This window comes from Callorhinus ursinus, unplaced genomic scaffold, assembly GCF_003265705.2.
Source record: "Callorhinus ursinus isolate GAN/ISIS: 27379988/994484 unplaced genomic scaffold, GSC_fseal_2.0 scaffold42, whole genome shotgun sequence".
In the NCBI taxonomy this organism is placed as follows: Eukaryota; Metazoa; Chordata; class Mammalia; order Carnivora; family Otariidae; genus Callorhinus; species Callorhinus ursinus.
Window position 1 is genome coordinate 492,881 of NW_027397104.1, and position 12,343 is coordinate 505,223.

At 53.4% G+C, this 12,343-nt stretch overlaps 1 protein-coding gene across 5 annotated transcripts in view; it reads left to right on the forward strand.

The window, feature by feature from the left end:
• Nucleotides 1-12,343, forward strand: part of PAX5 (paired box 5) — a 190,933-nt gene that overhangs the window by 62,404 nt on the left and 116,186 nt on the right. For all 5 annotated transcript variants that reach the window (XM_073881336.1, XM_073881333.1, XM_073881334.1 and 2 more), the window contains exon 6: nucleotides 2,340-2,515. In XM_073881336.1, the coding sequence (XP_073737437.1) occupies nucleotides 2,340-2,515 (176 nt within the window). The remainder of the gene's footprint in view (nucleotides 1-2,339; nucleotides 2,516-12,343) is intronic.

Consider the following 12,343-nt stretch of genomic DNA (forward strand, 5'->3'; position numbering starts at 1 on the left):
GTAGCCTATACTATGGAAAGAATCCTCTTGGGTCAACATGGAGGTGCAGTCTGTTTTCTCAGGGGGTTTTATGAGCTGCCTCCGAAGGCCCTTCCTATAGAGATCCTGGGGTGCTCGGAGCTGTCAGCCTCCGTGGGAGGACTCTAGAAGGCCAGTATTCATGGGAACACCCACAGCGATGTCTTTGCTCAAATGTCAGACCCTGCATTGCATCTGCCCCCAGACAGGACAGTTGGGGAAACACCCACTTTTGGCAGCATCTCAGTGACACCAGCACCCCACTGCTTCAAGCTCCTTGGTTTGGCCTCCTTCCTCACATGGCATGATGGATGAGGTCTAGGGCAACATGTGCTGGCAGAGTGGGATGTGGGGGAGACTCGGGCAAGGCCTGTGTGAGGGCACCTGCCAGCGAGAGGTCTGATGAGTGCTGGTCTCCCCTGGGGCTTCCCAATGGCCAAGGCAGAGGCCTGGGGTCCAGTAGTGTCTGGTCAGACCTGCATGCGTACCTGGGTCCTAGAGGTCAGCCCTGCATGAACAGCTGGGTCCTAGAGGGCCCCTGGGGATGAGAGCCCTGGAGGCCATTTCCTTGCTGGAAACTTTTCCCTCCTTGCTGTCTTTCATTTTGAATGGTTCAAGCTCAAGGCTCACCAAAAATATTTCATCCGATTTTTTCTTTCTTTTTCTTTTTTAAGATTTTATTTATTTGGGGGGGGAGAGAGAGAGTGAGAGCGAGAGCGAGAGAGAGAGAGAGCACACATGAGCAGGGGGAGGGAGAAGCAGACTCCTCCTTGCTCAGGGAGCCCTATCCCAGGACCTAGGATCATGACCTGAGCCAAAGGCAGACGCTTTACCGGCTGAGCCACCCAGGCACCGCCCCCCTGCCCCGCAATTTTCTTTTTTATTGGTAACTCATAATACTTTCTTTGAAATGTAAGCATCATCCCCAGAGCCTGTAACAGTGTGAAGAGCTAACAATACATCTGATCCTGTAGTTTCTTGATAATTCATGTTTTTGAGTAGGCAGTAGTACATTGAAAGTTCTGCAGTAAGACAAAACACAACAAAAAGCATGCTATGAGGAGTGTCCCTCCCTTCACCTCCTGCCTCCGGGAAAGGAAGAATGAGCGCTCTCAGTGTTTCTCATGGTGCCTTCCAGAGTTCCTTTGGCAATATATTACAAAAGGCACACAAAGTCTTATTTTCTTCCTTTTTCTTACACAGGAGGTTATACGTTATACATGCTGCGCTGTAGCTGGTTTATTTTTCATATGACGGTCTATCCCGAAGATCTTTCCATATTGGCTCACAGCGGGAGTCCTCGTTCCTTTATGTAGTCACCCAGTATTCCACCGTGCGAGCACACCATAACTTATTTAGCCAGCCCCTACAAATCAATTCTTGTGTTGTTTCCAGTCTTTTGCTACTAGAACCTTGTACATAGATCACTTCCCATATGCGTGAGTCCAGCGGTAAAATACATTTTCAGAGGTGCAACTGCTTTATCAAAGGAAATGTGCATTTGTGATTTTGATAGCTTTTGTCAAATTGTCTATCATGGGTGTGTGACCAATGGGCTCCCACCAGAATTGTGTGAAGGCTATTTCTCTATAGCTGTCCCGGCACAGTGCTTTACTGACTGGTCATGTGGTGTGGTGGCAAATGTCCTGGGTGAGGTCATCAGCTCTGGGACGGAACTGTACCTTCAAGGGGTGGGGAGCTTCAGTCTAGAAGAGGCAGTGGCCCCTGGTGATTAAGACTCCCACTCAGGGGGGCGCCTGGGCAGCTCGGCCAGTTCAGCGTCCAACTCTTGATTTCAGCTCAGGTCATGATCTCAGGGTCGTGGGATCAAGTCCTGAGTCGGGCTCCGTGCTGAGCGGGGACACCTCCGTGCTGCCTCCCTCCCCCTGCCACACACTCTCTTGCTCTCTCTCTCTCTCAAATAAATAAATAAATCTTTAAAAAAAGCCTCCCAGTCAACCTGAGCTCCAATCCTCAGGCAAATTACTTGACCTCTCAGGCCTCAATTTTCTCATCTGCAAAATGGGGGACATATTATCTACCGTGGGGTCATTGTGAGTTTCGGATGAGATGACGCATATAAAAAGGGCTTGGTGTGGTGCCTGGCACATGGCTCTGGGAGGCTGGCTCCACAGTGACTGGCAGGGTGCCCTTGGCTGAGGAGCCTCTTGGCTGAGTCCCTGTCTGTTTCCTCTCCTGTCAGGGGAGGAGGTGGGTGTGGGGGTTTCTCAGGCCTTCTTCCCAGTCTCACTGTCGGACATGCCGTTCTTCAGCAGCTCGTGTAACCTGCACTCCCCCTTCGTGTCTCCTGCTCATCCAAGGTATTCAGGAATCTCCAGTGCCCAACGGTCACTCGCTGCCGGGCAGAGATTTCCTCCGGAAGCAGATGCGGGGAGACCTGTTCACGCAGCAGCAGCTGGAGGTGTTGGACCGCGTGTTTGAGAGGCAGCACTACTCGGACATCTTCACCACCACAGAGCCCATCAAGCCCGAGCAGGTATGCCCCATGACTCACTGCCTGCTGGACCTCCGGCTGGACGCAGGCTTGGCTTGCCCTCCCCAGGCAGTTGGCGGGGTGTGGGCGAGGATGCCAGGTTTTACTCCGCGGCAGGCTTCTCGTTGTTCTCGGCCAAACTTGGATAGTTGCAGCCTCCCACAGGGTCAGGAGGACTTGTCTGGGGTCCTGGTGGCTTCTTGCCTCGGTGCTTCTATCTCCCCGGCCAGCCTGGTGGGGTGGGGGTGAGGGCAGTGGCATGACTGGTCGGGCTGCTCTGCCATCACTGAATGGTGTCCTCGCTGAGCTTCCTGTACATGCTCATTAGATGGCACTTCTGAAGTTTTCCCACAGAACCATTCAAAGCCATGTAGGCTGTCTGCACAAGCTCCCGTGGAGGGGAAGGATGCCAGAGGGGATGCTGAGTAGTGAGGACTGAGCAAAGCCTCAAGGGCCACCATCTTATGACAGTCTGGCTGTCTGAGCAGTTCCTGTGAGGGCTTTCTCAGACCATCTAGCCACTTTGTTTTCAGATGGGGAAACTCAGGCCCAGAGAGGCAGAGAGACTTGCCTGAGGCCACACAGCAAGTCATGTATTCACTTAACAAACATTGAGGAGTATCACCTATGTGCAAAGCATGGAGCCAGGCACTAGGTACTTCAGTGAACAAGACAGGCTTGGACCTGCCCTCAGGGAGCCTACAGGTATGTGGAAGAACCACAATCAGTAAGAATAACCCGAAAGGTCATGGATTGCAGATGTCCTAGGTGCAGGGGTGGGGATGTCTGAGGTTCGTTGAAAGAATAAAGCAGAGGCTGAGCCAGCCTGGAGGCCACAATGGCCTAAGCCCTGAGGTGTAGGGCAGAACCAGGAGAAGGGATGTGGAGGTGGGGAGGAGTGTGCCTGACAGACAGAATAGCAAGTGCGAGGCCTTGAGGTAAGAAGGGGCACGGCAGGAGTGAGGAATGGAAGGAGAGCCAAGAGAGCCAGCGTGGCTCGGCTTCAGGGCACAGGGACGGGGGGAGAGGGGACAGTGATGTTGGGGAGATGGGCCAGGTCTTGTAGACTGTGGTTGAGACTTTGGTCTTTCTCCTACAAGTGAAATCTCGTCCAGGAGCAAGGTGGTCCTATGTGCTGGATGGAGCTGATCCCACACACTCTAGATCTTGAGCTTTCAGGAAAAAAGTCTGTTTCCATCACAAACAGACTTTCTGAGTGATGGCCGAAGCCACATTCCATCTGACGCAGGAGGAGAAAGAAAAGGAGACCCTTGGATGTGGCCTACCTTTCCCTCCAGAATCGGGGAGAAAATTTATCTTTTAACCACTGACAAGGTCACGTGATTTTAGAGCTAGCAGAGACTGCAGAGGCAAGCTGTCAGCCCCCTCATCTTGTAGCGGCCCCAAGAGGGGACAGGGTTTGTCCGAGGTCACCCAGCAAGTGAGTGGTGAAGAGCGAGGGCTCAGGCCTCTACACTCAGTCTGGCCTCTACTGCATGAAGCCTCCAGTGCTTATGTTAAGCTCCTGTTAACTTAATGCAGATGTTCAGTGTTAGAGACCGGGTTTCCCTCCGTGTTTCACGTGATTCTCATGGAAACTCAGATCTGTATCATATTTCATTTAACTTGGAATGACCAGGAAATTTGGGCAGAGACTGTAGGGCTTCATAATTGGTAGAAGTCCAGAAGCCATCCATGTATTTACTCACTCGCTCAGACATTCATATGCTCATTTATCCAACGTATTTCTTGCATGCTGGCTATGAGGCTGGCACAGTACCAGGCACCCACGGGGTGGAGGGATGAGTCATGCATCAGCTCTGTCTGCCCACAGTCTCCCAGGGGCAATATGACGTGGATTCAGAACCTGCAAGGCGACAGAGAAGGTTCTGTGTTCCCTGGTGAGTGGGGAGGTTGCCTCAGTCGGGAGCATGGGGTGGGTGCGGGGAGGTGGTACAGAGGAGGCAACGTTGGGGGACAGGTCTGATAGGCTCATGTAGAGATGGGGCCCGGCGGGGAGGAGACCTGCATTACAAACCCTGCAAGGGCCCCGTTCCTAGCAGTCTTGTTGTGCAGTGTCCTTCAGAACGGCGCGGACGCAACCGCGGGCCTGTGTCTGTGTCGGCTCTGAGGCGGGGCCTGCGGGCGAGTGTGTGGCGGGGTAATGACTGACTCAGTGCTTTCTGGTTAATCTGCTTCACCTCCCCGTAATGTGCCGTAATGAGGAGAGATGGAAGGTGAGGCCGCGGGGCTGCCAGGCACACACACAGGCACTGGACTATGAATGACATACCCTCGCTCCCGGTTCCCAGTCACTGGACAAATGACAGCCAAAGCAAGGGGCCACAGCCCGGGAAGGGGTGCATGTCAAGGATATGAGCCCACTCTCTGTCTGGCCTGGTGAGCCCCGGAGCAACATGGCCTGGTGGTGGCACCCAGAAGGGGGCCTGGAGCTCTGGCAGCCAAGGGGGGCATCTCTTCCATATGTGAGCAGACCTAGGTCTCCATGGTCTAGTAGCCTTGGTGGGGTCTTGCTGTCAGTTTCACGGAGCAGCTTGTGGGGAAGAAAGAGTTTTTCCTGGCCTTGGGGTTGAGGGAGTTTGACTTGAGTCAAACTGAGTCCCCGCTCTGGCCTGTTGGGCGGGATGTTTTTTCTCTGGACCTCAGTTTCCACAAATGTGGCGGCAGGAACTGGGATTTTGCACAGCAGCTACTCGACAGCAGTGGTCTTCCTCACGCATGCGTGCTACGGTACAGTGTCCAAAGGGCTTTCACGTCCGTGCTCTCCTCCTTCGACTTGCAATTGAAATGCCCACGAAACAGTGTGGGTAAGAGTGGTAGAGCCCCATTTTACAGACTGGAACATTTTTTCCCCCAGATTATCCTCCCCCCCCCCCCCCCCCCCCCCGTGTTCAGCCCAGGGAGCTTCCAGGACTTTGTGGAGGCCACAGAGATGGAATTTGATTTTAAGGTCTTCTGTTCTCATCTTGTGCTGGATGGTTGCACGGACCTCCTTATCCCCGAAAGATTCCAGGAGTGTTTCCTAACTGGCTGGTTCTCAGAACTGGCCTTTTGCAGCCAGAGTCTGTCTGTTATTCCAGAATCCTCAGAGTTTTGCCATGGGCTTGGGTGGTCAAATCCCCCTCAATTACCCAGCCCACCCACTGGCGGGAAGAACATTCCTCTTAGGGGCCAGGTGGGGGTCCTGCCAGTCACGCCCACCCCTGCCTTGCCGCTCTTCCCACCAAGATCTACGCACTGGGTGGATAGGCCGGGCCTCTCGCCTTTATATGGACACTTAGTAAACCCTTGGCCCCGGGTGTCCTGCATACACACTTCTGGAGCAAAGAAACACTTCCTTCTCAACGTGGTTATTGAAAAAGCAATTCTGTTTTCCCTCCATGTGGAGGGAGTAAGCATCACCCTGAAGGAGAACGGTAAAAAAGAAAAGATTAAACGGTGCTGGTGGCGTGCATGTTCCGAACAGTGGACTCTGAGTAAAACTCGCGGTGACGCTGTCACTGTCGCCCGAGCACTGCCCCTTGCGGGAGCCGCTCCCTCCTCCGGCCTCCGCAGGAAGGCTGAGGGAGGACAGCCTGCCGTATTTACTCTCGGCAGACTATTAACCAACACCAGGCTATTAATCTGGCTTTTGAGCCTTCACTAAAGCCCATAAAAGCTCACAGTTGTCAAATGGAGTTCGTTTTAATTTCCTTTCAATCACAGTAAATTATTCAGGTGATAAATCAGCTGGAGCAGCCTCCTGGCTGTAATAGAAACCCTAATTCCTGGCTAATTATCCAGCCCATTGCTGCCAACAGATCAATACGGGCGCAAAATGGAACCGGCCCAGGGCCCTCCCTCCCATCGGGCCAGAGACAGAAAGACAGCTGGGGAAGGGGACGTGCTGCTGACCTCCCGGGAAGTTCAAAGGTCATGGGGGGTTAAACCGGGAGAAGGCTTGTCCCTTGTCTAAAAGAGAAAGCCACCAGAAATGCCTCCCCCTTGCTTGTGCTGCTTTGCCCTCTGCGTGGTGGCATCTCTCCAGGCTAGTGGGCCGGAGCCGAGCGTGGCCTGTGCCCGTGGGTGTCCTACTCCGAGAAAGGGACTGGTGTGTGGTTTTGAGCATAATTGAGCTTGGTCATCGGGGATGGTGAGTCAGAAAAAGGTCTGGGATGGTGGGGAAAAAGATGAGGTGTGGGGCATGGTTCCTGGCTTCAAGGAGCTCGTTTTCCTCTGTAGTGGGTCTGGGCCCACCAGAAGGAGGTGGCGCAGGAAGAGGAGGGAGTGAGGAGACAAGTGTGAGGTAGGCTGAGAAAGGGGAAAGGCTTCCTGGAGGAGGTGCCATTCGTGCTGTATCTTGAGGGGTGGGCAGAATCCAGATCTGTGGAGATGGTGGAACTGGCTGGAGGGGGCGTTCTGGGTGGAAGGAACAATGTGGGCAAAGGTATGGCAGGGAACTGGGAGCCGGTCTGGGCGGTTGGGATGTAGGAGGAGTGAAAGGCAGTCAGGGACAGTGGGGCTGGAGCAGTAGGGGGTGAGCAGACCCCAGAGAAATGTGGAGGTGAGGAAGTCTGACTTTGCTTTGGGGGCAGTGTGCCCCCAAGAGCCCGGTGTCTGTGGCCTGGAACTACTCTGCTCACTTGGAAGCTGCCTTCCTGGGGCCTCCTGCTTTCTGCCCTGGTCCCTATTGCTCCTGTTGGATCTCTCTTCCTGAAGCCCATCCTCACTTAAGAGCCCCTCACGGTTTCCCCCACTTGAGACCCCGGCCCAGCCCTTCATCCCCTTCACGACCCTTCACCACTGCCCCATGTCCCTCTGCTGGCCCCCAGGATACTCTGGCTGTGGTCAGACCTGACCTCTTACTGCCCCTTGTGTGCAGGGCTCCTCCTCTGTGCGAGGGGGCCACAGATGGTGGGCTGGTGTGTGTGTGCATGTGTGTGCGCAAGCCTGAGCACGTGAACAGTGGGGCTGGCCGTGAGCATGCAGGGTGGCAGGTACTGCAGTTACTGTGACTTTCTTAACGTTGTTGTTCTCACTCCAGGCTCCTGCTCACTGTTTCCCTTCAGTCTGTTTCTAAATCTTCCCTGGCCAGGCCCACCAGGAGTCCTGCCTGCCCTGACACACTTCAGTCCACACGGACTTGCTTCGTGTGGGAGTTCATGAAAGCATCAGGTTCTAACCATTACCACAGTGGTGGTTGTTGCGACGGTGTATTCACTGCTCCCCACATGCCTGGCTCTGTTCTGAGGGCACCTTCTGGCCCCATCTCATTACAAAGTCACAGCAGCACTACTATCCGCATTGCGCAGGTGAGATGGCTGAGGCTGAGGGAGGTCAGCAGTGACTCCGCACGGGTATGCAGTGAGTGCAGGGCCAAGAACGGAAGCCAGGTCCCTGGCTCCAGGGTCCAGGCTGGTGGCTGCTGGGGCTATCCCAGGTGTAGCCCAGTCAGGCTGCCCCACTGATTCGTACAGGTGGCCGGTTTCCTGGGAACACACCTGCGGGTTCAGTGTACTCATCCTGGGAGGCAAGCATGAGTTAGAAAGTGGTGGGGCTGCCACAGGAACCAGTGGAGGGATGAGCAGAAGTCTGAGGGCCGTGACTCTGCTGTTCTCCTGTGACCTGCTTCTGCTCCGCTCGCCCCGGTCCTCCCCTCACGAGGCTGTGCTCAGGGCCAGGCTCCTCCTTTGCAGATGAAGTAGAGAGTGATTAGAAGAGATAATTGGTAGTTCTTTCCTAGGAGGGATAACTGGAGAAATTAGGGCCGTTTGGTCTGAAGAAGGGAAGACTTGGGGATGTGAACAGGGAAGGAGGCAAGCTAAGAGAACTTCCTAGTAGTCCAAGCTTTATAACCAGCTGAGTGGGTGTCTGTGTTAAGTAGTGAGCTTCCTGTCACCAGAGGCATGTAAGTAGAATCTATCCTTATTCATATGTGCTGTATTAGAAGTTTATGAATCCACTGAGGACTTGATTAGCTAAATGGTAAGGCTCTTCCAACCTGAAAGAATAATTCTAAGGTAAGAAGAGCAAAAGGGGTTTGATGGGAGGAAGAGAAGGAATAGGGGAGGCAACAAAAGGAGGCCTTTAATGCTGCAGAGTGGAAGGGAGACTTAAGGGAGATTGCTCCCCCCTCCACCCCAGGAACTCTCACCAGGGTGGGCCAGCCAGGGTCACTGGAGCTGTGGCCCTGAGCACAAGGGGCTGGAGGCTGCAAGGTCTCGGGAGGCTGGAGATGACCCCAGCTCCCCTCATGCACCGAGCAAGGTGGGGGCTCCTGGTGAAGAAGCCAGGGCCAGAAGTCTGGGTGGTGGCGGCCTTCGCCAGCCTTGCTGCTCACACATGGTACTGGACCTCCTCTGCCCAGGAGCTCAGGGTCTCCTCAGGGAAGAAGCGTGGAGAGGAGGATTAAACAGACCCACATCCTACCAACAGGTGCCACAGGTTGCAGGGGGGCTGGCAGGGTGATGTGTAACTTAGGATAAAGGAATTACTAATTGAAAACCCCAACATAGGGTTACACAGGACTCTAGCTCACAATGGCTCTGTGAAGTAGAGGATGCCTGCAGTACGATCTTCATGTGGCAGATAAGGAAACTGAGGCAGAGAGAGACTAAGTAATGTGCCCTGATGATGTAGCTCAGCCGCATTCTCCGCTCCCTGCTGTTTGTGGGTGTAGACAGTCCTCCGGAGGAGTCCGTGCCCTTTCCTCTGCGTGGGCAGACACTTCTGGTTGACTGAGTGGTTTCACTCAGTAGGTGTTCATTGAGCACCGCCCCTGGGCCAGGTACTGTGCTAAGTGCGGGGACACAGCAGCAACAGAGACAAACGTGCTCCCCAGAATTTACCCTACAGCAAAGGAGACAGATGTGGACAGAATGATTATACCAGCACAAATGGTGTGTCATTACCAAGCATCACAGAGTGTGATGGGTGCTCTGAAGAGAAAGATCAAAGGGTAAAGAGTGGGACCTCATCTAGATGGGGGGTCAGGGCATGTCTCTGTGAGGAGGCACCTTTGAGCTCAAGAAGGGGAAGTGTGGCGGGAATAATGTTCCATGCAGAGGGAACAGCCTATACAAAGGCTTGAGGCTGGAAAGACTGTGGTCCAGGAACCACAAGATGCCCCGTGGGGCTGGTAAGCATGGGTGGCAGAAAGCGGCCTGTGTGGTGGGGTGGTGGAGGCCAGATGGAGACTAGGGCCAGGGCCTTGGATTTTGTCTTGAGAGCAAGGAGAAGCCTCTGCAAGATTGCAAACCAGGGACTATCAGGATCCAATCCAATACAGATTAGAAGATTATTCTGCTGCTATGGGGAGACTTGGAGGGTCGGGAGACCAGGAGGCTGTTGACAAGGTACAGATCATGTCACTGTACCCCTGGAGGTCACTTACCCCTGGGGACAGTTGTCAGCCCTGTGTGGGGTTGGCCTGCTCTCCAGTCTGGAACCCAGACCAGGAATTGTGGCCTGTGATGCACTGCTTCTCTCCCCTCCTTTCTGCTTCCCTGCATCCCCCACCTACCCCCAAGCCCCCCAGCTCTGCAGCCAGGCCCTCAGGTCACTAGAGTTGAGCTCAGAGTTGATTCTGAGCTTTCTGATGGTCCAGGCAAAGTGGGAAGCCGTCAGTTGTGTGCTTCCCATCGTCCACCAGGGGGAAAATAGGACGATTCCCCAAAGGAGGCCATGCCTTTTCTAACAGAGTGGAAAGGAAATTGTCACTTGGGGTTCCACTAGGGGGGCCCTGTGGAGACCCTGGGCTCGGTCCTCAGCAACACGCACAGAAGAGCCATGACAGGCTTCACGAGGCTCCGTCTTCCGGGGGAGTGTGATGACCACATGCTCGACAGTACATTTCTGCGGGGGCAGGCCTGCTCTGACCACAGGGCTTGAGAAGGCAGCCTTGCTGGTAGCCCAAGTTAAACTAAGAAAAATCCCAGGCATTCTGGGGCATCATTCTTAGATTTTCCAGTTTGATGCTTGGAAGATGTGCTCCTTTCTTGGGGCTTTGTGGCTTCCTGCCACCCCAGGGTACCTCAGGGAAAATGTCCTATCCAGAGGGTTTGTTCTCTAAGAATGTACCTCAACGGGATGCCTGAGTGGCTCAGTCAGTTAAGCGTCTGCCTTCAGCCCAGGTCATGATCCCAGGGTCTTGGGATGGAGCCCCACAACGGGCTCCTTGCTCAGCGGGGAACCTGCTTCTCCCTCTGCCTGCTGCTCCCCCTGCTTGTGCTCTCTCTCTCTCTGATAAATAAATAAAATCTTAAAAAAAAAAAAAGTGGGTCACCTGGATGGCTCAGATGGTTAAGCATCTGCCTTCAGCTCAGGTCATGATCCTAGGTCATGATCCCAGGGTCCTGGGATCGAGCCCTGCATTGGACTCCCCACTTAGCGGGGGCGGTCTGCTTCTCCCTCTGCTTCTACTGTTCCCCTTACTTGTGCTCTCTTGCTCTCTGTCAAGTAAATAAATAAAATCTTAAAAAAAAAAAGAATGTACCTCATCATTAACTCAACTCTTGATGAGGAGAAGTTAGTAGTTTTGCATTTGACTTCTCTGATGTGGGCTTGGTGTGCAGGAACTTGGGGATGTTGAAGAAAGGAAGAGGCATATGTTTTAGAGATTAAGGAAGCAGATGGCTTACCCACACGGTTGCAGATGGACAGGATGGAACTGAGAGGGCACAGCTGGACATTCTCATAGGAAGCAGGCACTCTCTGACCTAGTTGTACCTAGAAGTCTGATGCCAGAGGAGGACTTTTTTTTATAAGATTTATTAGAGAGAGAGGGAGAGCATGACTGGGAGGGACAGAGGGAGAAGGGAGAAGGAGAGAGAATCTGAAGCATACTCAGAGCTGAGTGCAGAGCCCGACGTGGGGCTTGATCTCACGACCCTGAGATCATGACCTGAGCCAAAACCAAGAGTCAGACGCTTAACCGACTGGGCCACCCAGGCGCCCCCAGAGGAAGACTTCTGACCCTAAGGCACAATGGAGGTGACCCGGTGAATGTCCTGGGCTTTGACCTGTCTGATGAGGGACTCTTTCCATGGAAGGAGCCATAAGAGTAGAGAGGGTGGTAGGAGCAAGGAGAAGGAGAGGAATTCTCTTCCCAGTTCTTCCCAGCATGTGGAGAGGGAGTAGAAACCCCTTCCTGAACACTGAGATGCAAGCGAGATTTAACTTGGATGTCATCTTGCCTTCGGAATGAGGTAATTGCAAGGACTATGCTGGAATTCTTGCTCCCTAGATCTCCAGAGGAGTTGGGTGCCTCTAGACCAGCCGTATTTCCCTTATCCTTCAGCTGTCATCATCTTAAAGTGACCCAGTGGTGAAACTACAGGGACGCTGGGGCCTCAGCCTTTTTCACTTATGCTACTCCTTAGAGTCTTGCCTGGGATGCCCATTTCTTCCTGAACAGTTTTTAAAATATTTTTTAAATAATGGAATGGTCTGATTATTCTTTCTCTTCCTGTGGGTCAAGCAGAAGGGTGGCTTCCCAAGAAAAACCATCGTGCCTGCTTTGCAAGATCGAGGTATGTTTGAGGGAGCGTCCCCTGCTTGTGCTTTCTCTCTCTCTGATAAATAGAGAGCAAGTTGCCATAGTGTAAAAGCATGGGACAGGCCCCTGGGCTTGCGTGATGCCTCTTGGGCTAGTCAGTTCTCTCTGGGTCATGGTTTCTGCACTTGAGGTGGGGGATTAGACTGGGTCATCCTTGAGATCCATTCCAGCTCTAACATTCTGTGTTGAGAAATAAAACAAATTGGAACTCCATCTCTTATTTTGACTTGTTTAGTTTTTCTTCCTGTCTCTTCCACTCTTTTAGATGACAAGTG